General features: G+C 42.9%; 2 protein-coding genes across 10 annotated transcripts in view; one reads left to right on the top strand and one right to left on the bottom strand.

The window, feature by feature from the left end:
• The window catches only part of LOC115113238 (calcium/calmodulin-dependent protein kinase type II subunit gamma-like), a 135,613-nt gene extending 133,982 nt beyond the window's left edge, over positions 1-1,631 (top strand). For all 7 annotated transcript variants that reach the window (XM_029640653.2, XM_029640659.2, XM_029640654.2 and 4 more), the window contains one exon: positions 1,541-1,631. The gene's annotated coding sequence lies outside the window, so the exon portion shown is untranslated. The remainder of the gene's footprint in view (positions 1-1,540) is intronic.
• Positions 1,632-5,109: 3,478 nt separating this feature from the next.
• Positions 5,110-22,000, bottom strand: part of LOC115113237 (bifunctional heparan sulfate N-deacetylase/N-sulfotransferase 2-like) — a 234,248-nt gene continuing 217,357 nt past the window's right edge. For all 3 annotated transcript variants that reach the window (XM_065012804.1, XM_029640651.2, XM_065012803.1), the window contains 8 exons: positions 10,387-10,515; positions 9,921-10,103; positions 9,616-9,712; positions 8,885-9,008; positions 7,341-7,515; positions 6,831-7,001; positions 6,422-6,634; positions 5,110-6,246 (listed from right to left, as the gene is read on the bottom strand). In XM_065012804.1, the coding sequence (XP_064868876.1) occupies positions 6,121-6,246; positions 6,422-6,634; positions 6,831-7,001; positions 7,341-7,515; positions 8,885-9,008; positions 9,616-9,712; positions 9,921-10,103; positions 10,387-10,515 (1,218 nt within the window). In that variant the 3' untranslated portion in view covers positions 5,110-6,120. The remainder of the gene's footprint in view (positions 6,247-6,421; positions 6,635-6,830; positions 7,002-7,340; positions 7,516-8,884; positions 9,009-9,615; positions 9,713-9,920; positions 10,104-10,386; positions 10,516-22,000) is intronic.

Raw genomic sequence — 22,000 nt, forward strand, 5'->3', positions numbered from 1 at the left:
ATTGGAGAAAAGTTGAAAAAACTGACCCTCCGTTACATCTTGACGTGTCATGTCGTAACGTCCAGCACGCATAAAGCAATTATTTATGTCTTACAATCTCTCTCCACCAGGTGTAGCACTTCTATCATCCTTTAAAAACAAGAAATGGACAGTGACAGGGATAAGGGGGGATACCTAGTCATTTTTTCGTCATCATTGCATGCGATCATCATTCTCAAAGCTGCTGTTTACTTCTAAGATCCCTTCAGCACTGCCCTAAAAACCCGATTCAAATTCGACACAAACTTTCAAATAGGTATGTAATGACACATTATATACACTCTTTATAGTGTTTTATTTACATTTTAGAGGCGATAAGGTGATACGTTGGATAGATCGAGTGAAAAAAAGCAATTTACCCACACAACATCTCTCCTTCTCACTATCATGCATTAGTTTTGCTTCCCCACCCGCCATTTTTAAAAAGACCCGACGGGGCTCATTGCCTGCTTGAATTATGCAGAAACGGGCAGCGTGGGGGTCATGTAATTGATTCTGTTGGAAAGGGGAGAAATTGTGCTTTACAATGGTATTGACATTACAGTTGATCTGGAAGTATTACATTTGTGGGGCGCTAAAATATGGGCAATTGTACGGACCAAGGCGATGTACGAGTTTACGTTAATGCGTTAGTAAACCCACAATCAAATACATGTGTACAATCACACAGTACAGGGTACAGCTAGCAGTTTAGCAGTTACACAGACGGGTCCCGGTGGCAATAAATTAATAAAACCGAAAGCTTACCTTGACTTGGAAGAATTGCTTTTTTGGATAGCCTTAGCCAGCTAGCTAACATAAATAGCATTCCTCTATGTTTGAGTTAGGTTGTTGAGTAGGCTAAATTAGCTGCATTAGCTATAAAAAGAAATACAATGAAATATAGCTAGCTCTCGCTATCTTTGTTACTCTCCTTAGATGTTTAAGAAATTAATTTAGTCAAAACTGTTCAACTATTGTCTTTCTCTTTGAGTCTACAACTCACCGCACTTTATGCACTGCGGTGGTAGCTAGCTGTAGCTTATGCTTTCAGTACTAGATTCATTTTATTATCCTTTTATTGGATGGACAACATGTCCGTTCATACTGCAAGAGCTCGGACATCCTCCGAAAATCGTGATAATTACTGTGCAAGTCTATGGAAGGGGGTGTGAACTTTGAGCCTCCTAGGTTTTGTTCTGATGTCAATGAAGCCAGAAGAGGAGGGAAAATAGCTGTCCTTCAGCTACACCATAGTGCTACCCTAGAGAGGGCTGTTGATGCTACTGTTGACCATTGCAAAACAGTGATTTGGTGACATTTATCTAAAAAGGATAAGTTTTTTAATGTTTCAATATATTTAAAAAAAGGAAATTTACTGAGTAGGATGGTTCTTCCCTTCCTCCTCTGAGGAGCCTCCACTGCCGTATATAAACCTATTATAGTGTTGTAAACTCAGGAGTAGTTTGGAGAGGCTGCCCTGTGCACTCCCCACCACTCTCCCTCTCTCTCTTTTCCTCAGCTTTGCCTGAATTCTGAAGACGATTGGAACATTTCCTCTCAGTGGTTGGATTGGCGCCTGGCCGGAAGAGACCGCTTGAAGTTTTACAATCCTTGGGGGAAATAAAAATAAATTATATTTAAAAGCCAACCGACAACACCACCATAACCAATCCAGTCCAACCCTAGCTTGATGTTGGGGGCCGGCTGGGGCCCGAGGCCCTCCCCTCAGGACAGTGCATGCTTCTGACGCCCATGGGGGGCGCGCGGTCTTGTTCTTTTTCCATGGATCCATATTTTTTGCCCTTTGTTTGGAAAGGTGTTTAAAGTATTAACATATGTGCAAAAAATATGAACCTATTTAAAAAAAAAAGTCACATTAATCAACAATGATTAAATATGAATTTTCTATATAAAAAAGGAGCACACACCCTAATATTAGTGGTGGTTGTTTTTGTGTTTTGTTTCACAATGAATCTAGTTGTTTTCTTTCTTTTTCTGGATGCAAACAAATGCTAGGAGGGAACATGTAAGAAAGAAACTAAATGATGATACTTAGTATTAGAATTAAGAACACCAAAGTGTAGACTTTAGGCATTTAAATACATTGTTTTAATGTAGATGTATGTTTTTATGGGTTAGGCGGGTTTCAGAAGGGTCAGTGTTTTAGTATTCATGTGTTATTGTGGAACTCTTCATTTTTATCCCCTGAATGATGCTTTATTTGAAAGTCTTTTGTGTTTGAAGAATTTTTAAATGGGGGACTTTATTTAATATAGTAATGTATACATAGATATTTATAAGGAGAAAGGGAAAAGACTCTTTACTTTCAGAGTTTGGAGAATGGATGTGTGTGAGAGTGAATGTGTGTTCTCCTGTCCCTATTCAGCCTCTTTTGCAGTTTGAGATCCCCTGTGTACACACACACACAAGGCCCAAACTCCAGGCCCCTGTGCTGTGCCCTTTGGGTCTATAAACCAACCTGCTCCTCCAGCTTCAGCCACAGTCTCCTGACCAGCACAACCTGAAGTTGCAGAACACTACCATCGGTTTTCAGTGCTGAGTTTGCCATCTTCCTTTGGGCCTCTAGAGGGCACATGACACAATCAGTCAAGCCAACTGATACTATTCTGACAGAGGCCCCAATCTACAAACTCTGAATGCTCGGATACCACTCCCTTGTATCATTTCCTACTATGATTTTAGCATGTTTGATCAATTGGGGGGGGGGGGTCTAAAATGGCCTGTACTGTTTTGCACATAAATTTGAGACTCAATGCTGTTCTGTTCACTCCCCAGGTGAATGTTTCTGCAACTTCAGGTTAAGCTCGCCCACTCCTGGGGTCTCTACCTGTGTTTCTATAGCGAGCGACCCTGCTAATCAGCTGTCTAGCTTTTAGTGCCATTCAGTGTGACGATGTCACCCTTTGCCCGTGTCGTTTTGATCCCCGTCCTGTTCTCTAACGTACATGATCTTTTTCTGCTTGCCGTACCTCTCTTTAAAAGCATGTGAAAATGAGAATGCAGTAAAGTGGGGTGCTGAGTTGCCCCGTGGCATGTCAGACCTCTGGCTGGGCATAAGATTGGATGAGAGGCTGGGTGCTTGGGAGCCACGGTGAAAGCAATCAATGGATTGGTCCCTTTGTCACGGTTTCTGTTGTAACGGTTCTAGATGTTAGTGTTCTTACTGGTGGTATTATGAGTGATCTAAGTTTTCCTTTGAGATTGGAGCTGAAATATGGGGAGGCAGTTGAGGTGAGGGATGGGGCTCAGGCTGCTAGCAAATCACACCCTGTCCAACCCCCCACACACATGCAGAAAATGCCACAATAGACATGGAATCAACATCAACGGTGTACTCCCAATGCAAATTATATATATATATATATATATATATAGCCAGACACACAAAATAAACCCTCGAAACAGTCTCACTTAAAAAACATATCTTTGTGTTGATGGTAAAACATTGGAACACTGCTTTTCACCGTGTTGTAGAAACCTGTGTGTGGCTTTGTACCGCCAGTGGGGTGAAGCTTGCCGTTTACCCCTTCACTTCTGTGCTAAGCAGCTCCATAGTACTCGTGTTCCATTGAACCTGTCAAAGGCCGGGTACCAAAAAGCTGAAAAATCTACCTACCGATGAAATCAAAAAATATTAAAACAAAACTTGTGCTCTGTTTTTATCATGAGTCACATGTGGCCCCACCCTATTGCGTGTGCTGCTGGGTGTTGTGACATATCTGCAATGCCATGAGACTGTATTCCCCTTTGCACCATGATGCGGTGTATACAGTACTGAACTATGTGATGTTTTTTGGATCCGAGTAGTTTTCCTGACTTTGCGCTGTGGACATTGACCTCTGTCCCCCACCGGGCCTGATGCTTCCATTCAGTGTGTGTTCACACAGCCATGGGAATGTTCATGTGAAAGAGTATAACCATCCAGTTTATTTCAATTCTTAAAATAATTCAAAGGGAAGAAGAGAGAAATAGTAGTTACTGAGGGAAGGACAGTTAACCATTGATTATACTATACCTTACTGGCCAGCAGGATAGGGAGAGAGTTGATATACAAAAAAAAAAAAAGAATAATGAAAAATAAATATTAAAAGCCAGACTTTAATAACAAAAATATATATGCAGTTTTACAAGAGGAAAAATATGCATGTCTTCTTTCTGGTAATATTTTTTACTGTCTGTGTTTACTTAAGAAATGTAAATCTATATATGTTACTTGCACCTTCAAGGTCAATGAAAATGGCTGTCTCAAATACTGAAATGAAGTGATGTATCACGTAAAAAAACAAAAAAAGCCTTAGCTTGGTATGTTTCCCTTTATTTGTAAATGTACTGCATTGTAACCATATAGTAAGGGGATGCATATGACTATACTCTGAGCTGGAGTTTTGCATGACCATACAATAAAGAAAATCATTACTTTAAAACTATCAAGTGTTTGTTTGAATGTTAGCAGATCATATCTTTGTTATTTAAACAAGAAACATTGAATAAAAATAACATTTCAACATAAGTTGTGTCCGGTTTATCATTATCTTGTGAGTGTGTGCTAGTCCATCCTTGCAGGATCTAAACGTTGCATCTTGTGTGTGTCAATAAATCACAAGAATATTACAGTTGAGTACATTACTTATTTCATATATTTTTCTGCTTGTTCATTATAGCCTGTCTGACTAATCCCTAGGAGTCTATCCAAAGGGACATCAGAGATTGAGGTCAAGTCCCTTGTTAACACTAGACTGATTAATGAACATGATTTGCCCATTTAACAGGTTTCCACCGATTCGTCGTGCGACTGAGAGGATGATTAGATAGGAGGTATTTCACGTGATACGCGAGTCTAATAAAGGTGACTCAGTCAAATTATCCATTGAAAATATGCCTTCCCGAAAACTGATTACTACTGTACTGCAGACTATAATATACTCTCCTGTCTGTTAAACTACATAGGCACTGCCGTTTCCATTCCAGTCTTCTGTAGACAGCATCAGACACGGGTAAATTACAGTGGCTCCTGCATTGACAGGCATGCAGAAGCTGTGGGTAAAAAAAAGACAAATGAACAATCCATTCCAACCTCAAAGTTTATTAGAGATGATACAGCGTTGGTCTTTGTTTTGTAGTTTTGGCAAAATAAACAGAAAACAAAACAGCAGCTCCTGTTACGACAGACACTCACAAGCAGAGAGACCTAGAACCTCTCTCTCTAGCTCATCCTCTTCTCTCTAACTTGCTCTCTTTCTACACAGCTCTAAACTGACTGGGTACCTACGTGAGAGTGAGGGAGAACGTGCATGGTTAAAGTGTGTGTGTTTCTCTGTAGACTTGTGGGGCCTATTAGACCGTTTGTTTATCAGAATGTACTCCAAAGGCCTCAGCTTTGGGGTAGTGGAATGCACAGTCTGTTGGGAGCCGTGGCCTTTGATGCACTACATCCATCCTATGGCACACGTCTTTGTCCATAGCACTAGAGTTTGCTGTCTTGTTTAGTTCATGTCTATTCTGTCACATTTCCCACCCATCCCCCACCAACAATATACAACAGCTTTCAAATTTACAACATTTTACATTCATTCTTCTGAAGAAATGAGAAGTGTGTGTGTGAGCTTGTGACCACACGCATGTTGCTGGGTTTATTCATGCACTCCAGGGCCACAAGATATCAGTTCCTGTTAAAAAGGGGGGTAACATGACATTAGACCCCCCCCATCCCCTCTCAGTCTGCCAGACCCTGGCGTCAGTCAGTCCAACCGGCTGCAGGCTGAGACAAGTCCTCTACTTTCTGGATGAAGATGATGACTGCGAGGGGAAAGAGGGAGGGGTTGTTTCAGCAGTCCAACTCATTAACTCCCTTATTAGAGGCCATTATTCCCGTGAGGATTGGTTTCTACAGTGGCATTTCAGGGTGGAGGAGTCCATTGTCCTGATAGGGGGCTGTCCTCCCGCCCTCTCTCCTCTTCCACTCTCTGTAGTGACTGGTGTTGGGTGTGGGTAAACAGGGCCCTCTTACCCCGGGCCAGGCCAGGCAGGGCAGTGCTCCAGTCCCAGGCTGTGGCTGTGGTTCCGTAGGGAGGTCCAGTCTCAGCTCCAGCTGGAGCTCTGCAGCTCCTCTCTCAGCCAGGCGGGCAGGGGCTGGCCCAGCCGGTTCAGCAGCCTCAGCAGCTCCATGTTGTGCTCCCGGTAATGCTCCGTCAGGAAGGCACGCGACTGTAATACACACAACAGAGAACAGTCAGCGAAGGACTATATGAGGCACTTGTTAAGACATATCTACATATTAGGCAGAAGTCAAAATACAACATGGCCACTCGGAGAAACAAGCTGACAAGATGGGATAATGTGCAGTGTCTGACATTGTCCTTGAAAGATGGAGTAACTGTACCTCAGGAGTCATGTCAGAGTATTTCCTGCCTTTACTCTTGCCCAAACACTTGGGTCGTGCTCCTTCCACCCTCTGGCACCAGAACCCTTTACTTTCATCATACGTTAGAGCCTGGGTGTAGTTGAAGATGGGTGTGACCCCCAGGAACCTCTGGATGCCCTCCATGACCAGGGCAGGGTTGGATCGCAGCTGGGACCCATCCACTATGTGGACCTGGAAACAGGAATCACACCTCTCACATACTGGATTCCACACAGGTAGTACTGCCATGATCAATCAAGGAAAATACTGTGAAGCCATGTTTCTGAATGGATGCATTTGAATTGTTCACGGGGGTGTCTCCTGTAGTTTTCAGTATCTAGCTGTGCACATTTAGTATGTTTGTTTATTTCCAGTAATGTAATGTTACCTGGCTGGGCTGGTAGTGGTGTAACCAGCGCTCCAGGTGTGTGGCATAGGCCCCAGGTTTAAGGCAGCGCCTCTGCAGGATGAGCAGCTCTCGGGGGGAGGCAGGCCTCGCTGTCACCACCTCCTGGAACGTGTGGTTAACGGTCATCGGGTCCTGGTGAGCCCGCTGGTGCTGTAGGGTAACACACAAGGGAAATGTTAAAGTTCAGACATCTTGAGTTATCAAAGGTTATCAAAAGTCAAGACTTCAGAAGAATCCCGCATCAAGTGATTTTACAAGATAACTTTTGACAGACTTTGTACCTTTTGGCCTCTTGAGAATAAATACATGCAAATAAACAGGTGAAGCTCAAATAAAAACAGATGGCATTTCTTTTCTCTGGAGTGAGGCAGGCCAGGAGTCCTTTCCATGTGGTCACTTCACGGTCTTGACAAATGGTCTGGGAACAGTTTATATTTCATGACCCTGATCACATTATGGCTGAGGAAGTTAAGAGTGTGACAGACCCACCTGGTACCAGGAGTAGGCACGGTCCGCTGGGTTGATGAGCACAGCCAGGATCTTGGCTCGGGACAGCAGGGCGGCCGCTCTCTTAGGGGCTACCTCCGTGTCAAAGTAGTTAGCACTTTTCTCAAACATGAAGTCTGTACTGACATTCGATGGGAAGGGGAAGAAGTCCATGTACCTGAAGAGAGGCCGGGGGAGAGCAGTTACGGTTAGCGAGGGCCATAACAGAGCGTATGTCATTTGAATGTCTTCCTGCGTCATGTCCCTTTCCACCTAATGGACCATACTGTTATACATTCTCACTGATATGGGAGAAATAGATACGTGAGAGCAATATGGAGGAAGAATACACTACAAGTAAGCAGGAAGGAACCACAGGGCCTTTGGAAGGTATTCAGACCTCTTGACCTTTTCCACTTTTGCTACGTTATGGCCTTATTCTAAAATTGATTTTTTAAAACAATCCTCAGCAATCTAAACACAATACCCATAATGACAAAGCGAAAACAGCTTTTAGAAAATATATTTAAAAAATAGTTAAAAAACGGCTTATTTACATAAGCATTCAGACCCTTTGCTATGACACTTGAAATTGAGCTCAGGAGCATCCTGTTTCCATTGATCATCGTTGAGATGTTTCTACAACTTGGAGTCCACCTGTGGTAAATTCAATTGATTGGACATGATTTGGAAAGGCACACTCCTGTCTATATAAGGTCCCACAGTTGACAGTGCATGTCAGAGCAAAAACCAAACCATGAGGCGGAAGGAATTGTCCGTAGAGCTCCGAGACAGGATTGTGTCGAGGCGCGGTGGTAACATCATGCTGTGGGGATGTTTTTCAGTGGCAGGGACTAGGAGACAAGTCAGGGTCGAGGCAAAGATGAACGGAGCAAAGTACAGAGATATCCTTGACGAAAACCTGCCCCAGAGCGCTCAGGACCTCAGACTGGGGCAAAGGTTCACCTTCCAACAGGACAACGACCCTAAGCACACAGCCAAGACAACGCAGGAGTGGCTTAGGACAAGTCTCAATGTCCTTGAGTGGCCCAGTCAGAGGCCAGGACTTGAACCCGATCTAACATCTCCGGAGTGACCTGAAAATAGCTGTGCAGCAACGCTCCCCATCCAACCTGACAGAGCTTCAGAGGATCTGCAGAGAACAATGGGAGAAATGCCACAAATACAGGTATACCAAGCTGGTAGCGTCATATCCAGAAGTAATTATTGCCAAAGGCGCGTCAACAAAGTACTGCGTGAAGGGTCTGAATACTTACGTAAATGTGATATCATTTTAATACATTTGCAAACATTTCTAAAAAACTATTTGGGTTTGTCATTATCAGGTATTGTGTATAGAATGATGAGAAAAATTAATACATTTTAGAATAAGGTTGTAACCTAACAAAATGTGGAAAAAGTCAAGGGGTCTGAATACTTTCCGAAGGTACTACTATATGGATGTAGGCTCTTAGATCAGTTCAGACAAAAGAAGGCTAGAGGCTTCATTAGTGTTTAAATCTCAGTGGGCAGCAAAGTCGTCTTACCAGTCAATGCCGTTGTTGTAGTTGGGGCCGCTAAAGAACTGGATCTCCTCAAAGGTGACAAGACTGGGGAAGCTACTGGTGATGGCAGGGTGGAGGCTCAGGAACGAGTGCAGGGCTGTGGTGCCTGAAAGAACACAGATGAATATACACTCTTTAAAAGAAATGTTTTTACCCCCTTTTCACCCCAATTTCGTGGTATCCAATTGTTAGTAGTTACTATCTTGTCTCATCGCTACAACTCCCGTACGGGCTCGGGAGAGACGAAAGTCGAAAGCCATGCGACCTCTGAAACACAACCCAACCAAGCCGCACTGCTTCTTAACACAGCACCCATCCAACCCGGAAGCCAGCCGCACCAATGTGTCGGAGGAAACACCATGCCCCTGGCAACCTGGTTAGCGCGCACTGCGCCCAGCCCGCCACAGGAGTCGCTAGTGCGCGATGAGACTAGGATACTAGGCTCGAACCCAGAGTCTCTGGTGGCCCTAGAGTCTCTGGTGGCCCTAGAGTCTCTGGTGGCCCTAGAGTCTCTGGTGGCCCTAGAGTCTCTGGTGGCCCTAGAGTCTCTGGTGGCCCTAGACCACTGCGCCACCCAGGAGGCCCATGAATATACACTTTGACTGAAACTCGCCACCACAAACACCATCACGCAATCCATTTTGGCCAAGAGAGTATGTGGCGAGCGAGAGTGTGTAGCTGTCTTAAGAAAATGGTTGGCTGCAGGGTCTCACCTGTTTTCTGTGGGCCTATGACCAGGAACCTCGGTAGTCTATCGCAGGTCTTTTCTTTCGACCAGATGTCTTTATGTCTCTTGTCATGACATGGGTTCTGAGGACAGATAAAGAGGGGTTACGGTCTCCAATGCATACAGCTAGCTTATCATTGAGTCATTTTATTGAAAATTTTAATTAATTTATGGGCCAAACGTAATAACAATAACCTCAATAAACAGTACATATCTAAAATAGGAAACAGTAACTAACAACAAATGGATTATCACATCTGTAATAATAATTGATCATTGCAGTCCCCTAACCTGCCAGAGGGGGTCTCTCTCCTCGGGGAAGATCTGGAAGTATTTGTCAGCCAGCTGCATGGGGGGGAGTGTCTGCAGCCGCAAGTTGGTCCAACACTGAACAAACTTCACCAGGGACTCAAAGGTGTACAGGCCCAGCCGGTCATTTCCATAGTTAGACAGGTGGGTCATGAAGATGCTGATCTGGAGGGGGACAGAGGAGTCAGAGGACTATACCAACAGGTGAGTAGGGAAGTGAGACCTTTCACTGTTTGTCTACGCATCTTAAATGCACACTAGGCAAAATCCCACTCGTGAAACTAAAATTGTAGCACAGACTGACATCAATTAATGATTTACACAAAAGTCAAAGTTACAGGTCATTTTCCCAAGCAAGGACTTTTCCAGATTGAAGTTTCTCAGGTCATATAGAGGTAGCAGCTCCAGTAAGGAGAGACAGAGTATCTTGAGAGTGAACTAAACTTACAGGGTTGAGGAGGACGGTGAGGAACAGCTCTCCTCCCCTGATGCTCTTGTCCAGCTCTTTGGAGCCTCCTGGGTACTCGTTATAGAAGATGGTGTGAGTGAAGAGGCCACATGTCTGTCTGGGTAACACCTGCAGTGACAGAGGGAAATTGTCAAAAATAGTGTAGGAACAGAAATAACCAACTCTCTCTTTTTTCTAAACACGTAATGAATGAATAGGGCCTTAGTACATTTGCATAAACTCTAAGCCCTTTAATAAGAGCTCTCACTAAGCACTGAGGGGAAATCTTAACTTCTGTTTTAAGTCACATTTTTACTTAGTTATGCACTGATGTCAATGGGAGATCAAGTGAAAATTCAACTTAAAGTTTAAGACTCACCCCTGAATGATTTACTATATCTAGCAGCAATTAAAGGAGAAGTTTACCTCAAATCCAAAAGTTCCCAAGTGATTCTATACCCTCTCTCCCTGCAGTCTAGAACGGGAGAGCTGCAAAAACAGGTCAGGTGACTCACAATGTATCTTTGTGCACTGCTAGCTCTGCTCTGTTGTCAGTCACCTAGCGGTTGAGAAATCTGCGAATTGTGGACAAATTCTTTGTTTTATTGAAAGAATGTGTCCGAATGAGCTATATAAACAAATATATATCAAAAGTGCTATTAAGTTTGAGTCAGTTGCCAGTTGGTCCGCACATGCTTTGAGTACACATTCTGGTAATCCATCTAGCCCCACGGCTTTGTGAATGTTGACCTGTTTAAAAGGTCTTGCTCGCATCGGTTGTCCGGAACAGCTAGTGCTCTCATGCATGCTTCAGTGTTGCTTGCCTCGGAGCGAGCGTAAAAGGCATTTAGCTCGTCTGGTAGGCTTTTGTCAATGGGCAGCTCGCGACTGGATTTCCATTTGTAGTCCGTAATAGTTTGCAACCCCTGCCACATCCGACGAGTGTCAGAGCCGGTGTAGTAGGATTCAATCTTAGCATTGAAGCTTTCCCTGTTTGTTGGTTAGTTTTTAGGCATAGCAGGATTTCTTATAAGCGTCTGGATTAGTGTCCGGCTCCTTGAAATCGGCAGCTCTAGCCTTTAGCTTGGTGCAGATGTTGCCTGTAATCCATGGCTTCTGGTTGGGATATGTAAGTACAGTCACTGTGGGGACGATGTCGTTGCTGTTATTGATGAAGCCGATGACTGAGGTGGTATACTCCTCAATGCCATTGAATGAATCCCGAACATATTCCAGTCTGTGTTAGCAAAACAGTCTTGGAGCGTAGCCTCTGCGTCATCTGATCATTTCCGTATTGAGCGAGTCCCTGGTACTTCCTGCAATAGTTTTTGCTTGTAAGCAGGAATCAGGAGGATAAACTATAGTCAGATTTGCCAAATGGAGGGCGAGAGAGAGCATTGTATGCATCTGTGTGTGGAGTAAAGGTAGTCTAGAGTTTTTTTTTCTCATAATTTCTACCAGCATGTGACATGCTGGCCACTAAGAGTGCTGCTTCTGGATGAGCATTTTCTTGTTTGCTTATGGCCTTATACAGCTCGTTGAGTGCGGTCTTAGTGCCAGCATCAGTTTGTGGTGGTAAATAGACGGCTACGAATAATATAGATGAAAACTCTCTTGGTAGATAGTGTTGTCTACAGCTTATCATGAGGTACTCTACCTCTGGCGAAAATATTAGACATTTAATAATTATTAACAAATAGACACACCCCCGCCGCTCATCTTACCAGACTTCGCTGCTCTGTCCTGCTGATGCACGGAAAACCCAGCCAGCTCTATATTATCCGTGTTGTCGTTCAGCCATGACTCAGTGAAACATAAGACATTACAGTTTTTAATGTCCCTTTGGTAGAAAAGTCTTAATCGTAGATCCAGTTTAGATCCAGTAGATCCATCCAGTTTATGTTCAATGACTGCACATTGGCCAATAATACGGATGATATTGGTGGTTTACCAACTCGCCTATGAATTCTCACGAGGCGCCCAACCTCCTACCCCTTTTTCTCCATATTTTCTTCATGCAAATGACGGGGATTTGGGCCTGGTCTCGAGAAAGCAGTAGATCCTTCGCGTCGGACTCATTAAAGAAAAATTATTTGTCCAGTTCAAGGTGAGTAATCGCTGTTCTGATGTCCAGAAGCTCTTTTCGGGCATAAGAGACGGTAGAAACAACATTATGTACAAAATAAGTTACAGACAATGCAAAAAAACCTAACAAAATAGCACAGTTGGTTAGGAGCCCATTAAACGACAGCCATCCCCTCTGGCGCCATTATTTTGACATGGATTGTGTATGTGTGACATGATGTGTGAACGGGCAAGACAAAGTGCCTTTGAATGGGTTATGGTAGTAGGTGCCACTCACACCGGTTTGAGTCAAGAACTGAAACACTGCTGAGTTTTTCACACTCAACAGTTTCCCGTGTATATCAAGAATAATCCACTGCTCAAAAGACATCAATCCAACTTGACAACTGTGGGAAACATTGGAGTTAACATGGTCCAGCATCCCTGTGGAATGCTTTTGACGAACTGAGGCTGTTCAGAGGGCAAAAGGTGGGTGCAACTCAATATTAATGTTTGGTATCATGCATTCGGAAAGTAATCAGAACCCTTGACCTTTTCCTGATTCTGTTACGTTACAGCCTTATAAAATTGACTAAATTGTTTTTCCCCCTCATCAATCTACACACAATACCCCATAATGACAAAGCAAAAACATATCTATTTTTAAAAAATTGATAAAAAACAACAACTTTATTGACATTTACATAAGTATTCAGAACCTTTACTCAGTACTTTGTCGAAGCACCTTTGGCAGCGTTTACAGCCTGGAGTCTTCTTGGGTATGACGCTACAAACTTGGCACACCTGTATTTGATGAGTTTCTCCCATTCTTCTCTGCAAATCCTCTCAAGCTCAGTCTGGTTGGATTGGGAGCGTAGCTGCACAGCTATTTTCAGGTCTCTCCAGAGATGTTCGATCGGGTTCTCTGTCATATTGACTACCGGGTTCTTGGGCCACCTCCCTGACCAAGGCCCTTCTCCCCCGATTGCTTTTGACCACTGCGCCACTCGGGAGGCACGCCTCTACTTCTAGTTCACTGTTTCTAATAATAACAAACAGCAATAGTCATGAATTGGATTGATTTTGCACTCCTGCAAGTGCTCAAAGTTCTTAAATGACAAGGGGAAACGCACCTCATCTAATCCATTAACCAGTAGTTTCCATTAGTTCCTACCCTGTACTGTGTATTGTGGTTATGATGTGTCTGTGCATTGATGTGTGTGTTCTGTGTCCTGTGTCTCCTTTCTCTGCAACCAGTGCATCAATCAAGCACCAGCATGACATTGTGCACAGGGACCTCAGGGTGAGTAATCTATCACCATGGCAACATAACACCTGGGGGGGCTGAGTCATCATGCCCCCACCCCCAAATCCCTCCCACTGGCAACCCTACCGACGCATATGCACACGTGTGTATATGAAAGCCAATGAAAACGTAAACACGATTCCACACACACACGTAAGCAAATAAAAACATTGAATTATTTGGACGTCAGAGAGTGGCTGGTGGAAAAAAACAACAGACCCTTTCCATCTAGTCAGACTGGAATTAAAAGTAGAGGCACTGAGCCAGACCGTGTTTAGAATTTCCAATTCCTTATATTAAGCAAACCAGACAGCCTAATCATTTTATATTTATGGATAGCCATACTCAAGACATTAACTTACAAACAAAGCATTTGTGTTAAGTGAGTCCACCAGATCAGAGGTAGTAGAGATGAACAGGGATGTTCTCTTGATAAGTGTGTGAATTTGACAATTTTCCTGTCCTGCTAAGCATTCAAAATGTAAAAAAATGTAAGTACTTTAGGGTGTCAGGGAAAATGTATAGAGTAAAAAGTACATTTTCATTAGGAATGTGGTGAAGTAGTCAAAAATATAAATAGTCAAGTACAGATAGCAAAAAAAAAAACTTTAAATAGTACTTTAAAGTATTTTTACTTACAGTTGAAGTCAAAAGTTTAAATACACTTAGTTTGGAGACATTACAACTCATTTTTCAACCACTCCACAAATGTATTGTTAACAAACTATAGTTTTGGCAAGTCAGTTAGGACATCTACTATGTGCATTACACAAATAATTTTTCCAACAATTGTTTACAGACAGATTATTTCACTTATAATTCACTGTATCACAATTCCAGTGGGTCAGAAGTGTACATAAACTAAGTTGACTGTGCCTTTAAACAGCTTGGAGAATTCCAGAAATTGATGTCATGGCATTTAGAAGCTTCTGATAGGCTAATTGGCATAATTTGAGTCAATTGGAGGTGTACCTGTGGATGTATTTCAAGGCCTACCTTCAAACTCAGTGCCTCTTTGCTTGACAACATGGGAAATTTTTTAAAAAAAAAGACCTCAGAAAAAAATGGTAGACCTCCACAAGTGTGGTTCATCCTTGGGAGCAATTTCCAAATGCCTGAAAGTACTATTTTCATCTGTACAAACAATAGCACGCAGGTATAAACACCATGGGACCACGCAGCCATCATACCGCTCAGGAAGGAGACGTGTCCTGTCTCCTAGAGATGAATGTACTTTGGTGTGAAAAGTGCAAATCAAACCCAGAACAACAGCAAAGGACCTTGTGAAGATGCTGGAGGAAACAGGCACATAAGTATCTATATCGACATAACCTGAAAGGCCGCTCAGCAAGGAAGAAGCCACTGCTCCAAAAACGGCATAAAAAAGACAGACTATGGTTTGCAACTGCACATGGGGACAAAGATCGTACTTTTTGGAGAAATGTCCTCTGGTCTGATGAAACAAAAATAGAACAGTTTGGCCATAATGACCATCATTATATTTGTAGGAAAAAGGGGGAGGCTTGCAAGCCGAAGAACACCATCCCAACTGTGAAGCGCGGGGGTGGCAGCATCATGTTGTGGGGGTGCTTTGCTGCAGGAGGGACTGGTGCACTTCACAAAATAGATGGCATCATGAGGTAGGACAATTCTGTGGATATATTCAAGCAAAATCACAAGACATCAGTCAGGAAGTTAAAGCTTGGTCGCAAATGGGTCGTCCAAATTGACAATGACCCCAACCATACTTCCAAAGTTGTGGCAAAATGGCTTAAGGACAACAAAGTCAAGGTATTGGAGTGGCCATCACAAAGCCCTGACCTCAATCCTATAGAAAATTTGTGGGCAGAACTGAAAAAGCATGTGCGAGCAAGGAGGCCTACAAACCTGACTCAGTTACACCAGCTCTGTCAGGAGGAATGGGCCAAAATTCACCCAACTTAATGTGGGAAGCTTGTGGAAGGCTACTCGAAACATTTGACCTAAGTTGAACAATTTAAAGGCAATGCTACCAAATAGTAATTGAGTGTTTTTACATTTCTGACGCACTGGGAATGTGATGAAAGAAATAAAAGCTGAAATAAATCACTCTACTATTATTCTGATATTTCACATTCTTAAAATAAAGTGGTGATCCTAACTGACCTAAGACAGGGAATTTTTACTAGGATTAAATGTCAGGAATTGTGAAAATCTGAGCTTAAATATGTTTGTCTACGGTGTATGTACTAGAGGTCGACCGATTAATCGGAATGGCCGATTAATTAGGGCCGATTTCAAGTTTTCGTAACACTCGGAAATTGGTATTTTTGGGCGCCGATTTTTTAAGTTATTATTATTATTAATTTTTTTACACCTTTATTGAATCTTTATTTAACTAGGCAAGTCAGTTAAGAACACATTCTTATTTTCAATGACGGCCTAGGAACGTGGGTTAACTGCCTCATTCAGGGGCAGAAAGACAGATTTTCACCTTGTCAGCTCGGGGGATCCAAACCTTACCGTTAACTAGTCCAACGCAATAACGACCTGCCTCTCTCTTGTTGCACTCCACAAGGAGACTGACTGCCTGTTACGCAAAGGCAGGAAGCCAAGGTAAGTTGCTAGCTAGAATTAAACTTATCTTATAAAAAACAATCAATCATAATCACTAGTTAACTACACATGGTTGATATTACTAGATATTATCTAGCGTGTCCTGTGTCGCATACAATCTGACTGAGCGGTGGTAGGCAGAAGCAGGCGTGTAAACATGAATTCAAACAGCACTTTCATGTGTTTTGCCAGCAGCTATTCGTTGTGCGTCAAGCATTGGGAATATTGAAGACTCATGTTAAAAGGAACCACCAGCTTTCACATGTTCTCATGTTCTGAGCAAGGAACTGAAACGTTAGCTTTCTTACATAGCACATATTTCACTTTTACATTCTTCTCCAACACTTTGTTTTTGCATTATTTAAACCAAATTGAACATGTTTCATTATCTACTTGAGGCTAAATTGATGTATTATAGTAAGTTAAAATAAGTGTTAATTCAGTGTTGTTGTAATTGTCATTATTACAAATACATTTATTTTTCATTTTAAAATCGACCGATTAATCGGTATCGGCTTTTTTGGGCCTCCAATAATCGGTATCGAAAAATCATAATCCGTCGACATCTAGTATGTACACTTCCGACTTCAACTGAAAGTCTAATTTGATGCTAATTAGCATTTTCGAATCTACAGAGTAAATAGTGACGAATATATTGATCAAAGAAAGTCACCTTGTCCGAGAGAGATTTACACGGTTATCAAAACGTCACACCAGGGAAAGCCTACATGAAACAGAGACCTTTTTTGAAGGGGTTCTAAAATCCCATATGGGAAAAATTCATGGTGAAAAAACGATTGGAACCATTTTCGTGTTTGACAGCTAGGTTTTATGGGTATTATGACACCTACACTGTGGGGCTCTATAGGCTACATGTCTTACTGTTGATGTTTGATGGCAGACTAATACCCATGGAACAGTGGCGGTCGATGCCATTTAAAATGAGGGAGAACGATGATTTATTTATGAGCATGGCCTTATTTCTATTACAGTATATTGGATGGCTCATTCATTTTCCATTCACCCAGCTCAATGCAACATCGATAGATTTAGGCTACTCACTACATGATACTCAAATTAGTTAGCTAGCTAGCTAGCTAGTTAGCTCTCCCTCTCTAGCTCTCTTACTTAATTTTTGAATACATTTATTTGGGAGAGAAGTAAAGACAGAAGCCTAGCGTTAGAGATTAGTTATATGAAGTAAACATCAACCTACAGACGTCTGAAGACTAAATACTTGTAAGTGATGAAGAAAACTACTGTAGGGGCGCCGATGGTGTCGCCAAACCATATTTATTTGAGCCCGAATACTGTGATGAAGAATTCAGGCAAATTGAGCATCAGATGGCTGGCCTGGCTCTAGCCACAGCATCAGGACCACAGCTCCAGCCCATCCCTAGGATGAACACAGATTGGTGGTGTAGTTGTGGTAACTGTGAGTCAATGCAGAGAATTTGATTAAATTACCAACTTATTGATGATGAAGAGCAGCTAGTTTCCTTTCGTGACAAATGGGATTTTGCTGCTCACATCAACTCTGGTGTCCTGGAATTTTTTTCCATATCCCAAAAAGAAATTGGAGACACAACCCAGTTCCAGTTGGGTCAAATGGACAGTTATCCAACGTGTAAGTAGCTGAACTTTACTTTATTGAATAATCACTTATCAGAAACCTCTATGAGCTGGACCGTTGTGAGTTTATGTTTTTACATTAGCCAAACACACATTATCACAATGTTTTGGCATCTTTTATTTGAGTAGGATATAGGAAACACAGGCCTACACATTGAACTTGAAATAACAGCTAAATCTAAGAACGGCAAAGAAGAACCTGTTTTCATATTGTAAAAAAAGTTTTATGTTGTAAGTGCATGGCTGCTGCTCCAGATTCTCAAATCCACTTTGCCCTTCGATCTATAATTGTAATTCGATACAGTTCAGACTGGTCTCATACAACATCGTCTTCTGCGATGAGACACTGGCTCCAGAAGTCCGGATTCCTCTCCCATGCTGTGTGGTAAATGCCATCAGAGTTAAATATCCTTGTGAATTGTCAAAGTTACAGGTATGTACTGCTCTCAGCCTGTGATGTGTGTTGTGCCAGGTTAGGTACTGTGAACTGCATAAATAAAGAATATCCATGCAAATGGACCAATAAAGCAACTATTGTTGTTTATATAATATATTTGTCACAAAAAATGTAATACCAAACATTCAAGCATGGTTTTTTCCCACTCAACCCCCCTAGCATAACTTTATATTTTGCTAGACATCATTTCTTCAAAAGTGTGATGTAAGTGTGTGATACATATTAAAATTAAAATACGTAAAGTCAATTGGGTTTATCCACTCATTCAAGTTCTTCAAATACTTGTGCCAGTTGTTCGGAAAGTATTCAGACCCCTTCCCTTTTTCCACATTTTGTTACATTAGTCTTGCTCTAAAATGGATTAAATATATTTTTTTTCCTCGTCAATGTACACACAATACCCAATAATGACAAAGTGAAAAATGTTTACATTTTTGCTAATTAAAAAAAGAAGAGAAAAAAAAGGAAGTATTCTGATCCTTTGCTATGAGACTCAGAATTGAGCTCAAGTGCATCCTGTATCCATTGATCGTCCTTGAGATGTTTTTCAACCTGATTGGAGTCCACCTGTGGTAAATTCAATTGCTTGGGCATCATTTGGAAAGGCACACACCTGTCTATATAAAGGTCCCACAGCTGACAGTGCAGGTCAGAGCAAAAGCCAAGCAATGAGGTCAAAGGAATTGTCCGTAGAGCTCAGAGACAAGATTGTGTTGAGGCACAGATCTGGGGAAGGGTACCGAAAAATGTCTGCAGCATTGAAGGTCCCCAAGAACACAGTGGCCTCCCTCATTCTTAAACAGAAGAAGTTTGGAACAACCAAGACTCTTCCTAGAGCTGGACAAACTGAGCAATCGGGGGAGAAGTGCCTTGGTCAGGGAGGTGACCAAGAACCCGATGGTCACTCTGACAGAGCTCCAGAATTCCTCTGTGGAGAAGGTAGAACCTTTCCAGAAGGACAACCATCTCTGCTGCACTCCATCAATTATGTTTTTATAGTAGAGTGGTCAGACGGAAGCCACTCCTCAGTAAAAGGCACATGGCAGCCCGCTTGGAGTTTGCCAGAAGGCACCTAAAGGATTGTCAGACCATGAGAAACAAGATTCTCTGATCAAATGAAACCAATACTGAACTCTTTGGCCTGAATGCCATGTCACATCTGGAGGAAACTTGGCACCCTCCCTACGGTGAAGCATGATGGTGGCAGCATGTTTTTCTGCAGCAGGGACTGGGAGACCAGTCAGGATCGAGGGAAAGATGAACAGAGCAAAGTACAGAAAGATCCTTGATGAAAACCTGCTCCAGAGTGCTCAGGATCTCAGACTGGGGTGAAAGTTCACCTTCCAAACACTGCACACAGCCAAGACAACGCAGGAGTGGCTTCGGGACAGGTCTCTGAATGTCCTTGAGTGGCCCAACCAGAGCCCGGACTTGAACTCTATCGAACATCTCTGGAGAGAACTGAAAAAAGCTGTGCAGTGACGCTCACCATCTAACCCGACAGAGCTTGAGAAGATCTGCAGAGAAGAATGGGAGAAATTCCCCAAATACAGGTGTGCCAAGCTTGTAGCGTCATCCCGAAGAAGACTCAAGGCTGTAATTTCTGCCAAAGGTGCTTCAACAAAGTACTGAGTAAAGGGTCTGAATACTTATGTTAATGTGATATTTCCAGGTATTCCACACAAGGCTATACAGTTGCCTGACATTTTGTCATGCAAATAAGCTATGGCTAGCCAACATCAGACATTGGGAAAATGTGTGAAAATATCCAGTATGCCAGCATCCCGGAGTCGCCTCTTCACTGTTTCTCTAATGTACTTGTCCTCTTGCTCAGTTGTGCACCGGGGCCTCACACTCCTCTTTCTATTGTGGTTAGAGCCAGTTTGCGCTGTTCTGTGAAGGGAGTAGTACACAGCGTGGTACGAGATCTTCAGTTTCTTGGTAATTTCTCACATGGAATAGCCTTAATTTCTCAGAACAAGAATAGACTGATGAGTTTTAGAAGAAAGTTAACACAACGTGCCATTGGAAGACAGGAGTGATGGTTGCTGAAAATGGGCCTCTGTATGCCTATGTAGTGTTGGGGAATAATCAGAATTAGTTAGGTAACATAGATAAGATGTTTTATTTTCATGATATGCTTATGCTTATCCCCGGCGCCGACAGAGATGGCCGCCTCGCTTCGCGTTCCTAGGAAACTATGCAGTTTTTTGTTTTTTTACGTGTTATTTCTTACATTAGTACCCCAGGTCATCTTAGGTTTCATTACATACAGTCGAGAAGAACTACTGAATATAAGATCAGCGTCAACTCACCATCAGTACGACCAAGAATATGTTTTCCGCGACGCGGATCCTGTGTTCTGCCTTACAAACAGGACAACGGAATGGATCGCATGCAGCGACCCAAGAAAACGACTCCGAAAAAGAGGGAAACGTAGCGGTCTTCTGGTCAGACTCCGGACAAGGGCACATCGCGCACCACTCCCCAGCATTCTTCTTGCCAGTGTCCAGTCTCTTGACAACAAGGTTGATGAAATCCGAGCAAGGGTAGCATTCCAGAGGGACATCAGAGACTGCAACGTTCTCTGCTTCACGGAAACATGGCTTACTGGGAAGACGCTATCCGATGCGGTGCAGCCAACGGGTTTCTCCACGCATCGCGCCGACAGAAACAAACATCTTTCTGGTAAGAAGAGTGGCGGGGGCGTATGCCTCATGACTAACGAGACATGGTGTGATGAAGGAAACATACAGGAACTCAAATCCTTCTGTTCACCTGATTTAGAATTCCTCACAATCAAATGTAGACAGCATTATCTTCCAAGAGAATTCTCTTCGATTATAATCACAGCCGTATATATCCCCCCCCAAGCAGACACATCGATGGCTCTGAACGAACTTTATTTAACTCTTTGCAAACTGGAAACCATTTATCCGGAGGCTGCATTCATTGTAGCTGGGGATTTTAACAAAGCTAATCTGAAAACAAGACTCCCTAAATTTTATCAGCATATCGATTGCGCAACCAGGGGTGGTAAAACCTTGGATCATTGTTACTCTAACTTCCGCGATGCATATAAGGCCCTGCCCCGCCCCCCTTTCGGAAAAGCTGACCACGACTCAATTTTTTTGATCCCTGCCTACAGGCAGAAACTTAAACAAGAGGCTCCCACGCTGAGGTCTGTCCAACGCTGGTCAGACCAAGCTGACTCCACACTCCAAGACTGCTTCCATCACGTGGACTGGGACATGTTTCGTATTGCGTCAGATAACAATATTGACGAATACGCTGATTCGGTGTGCGAGTTCATTAGAACGTGCGTTGAAGATGTCGTTCCCATAGCAACGATAAAAACATTCCCTAACCAGAAACCGTGGATTGATGGCAGCATTCGCGTGAAACTGAAAGCGCGAACCACTGCTTTTAATCAGGGCAAGGTGTCTGGCAACATGACCGAATACAAACAGTGCAGCTATTCCCTCCGCAAGGCTATTAAACAAGCTAAGCGTCAGTACAGAGACAAAGTAGAATCTCAATTCAACGGCTCAGACACAAGA

Source organism: Oncorhynchus nerka, linkage group LG28 (assembly GCF_034236695.1).
Source record: "Oncorhynchus nerka isolate Pitt River linkage group LG28, Oner_Uvic_2.0, whole genome shotgun sequence".
In the NCBI taxonomy this organism is placed as follows: Eukaryota; Metazoa; Chordata; class Actinopteri; order Salmoniformes; family Salmonidae; genus Oncorhynchus; species Oncorhynchus nerka.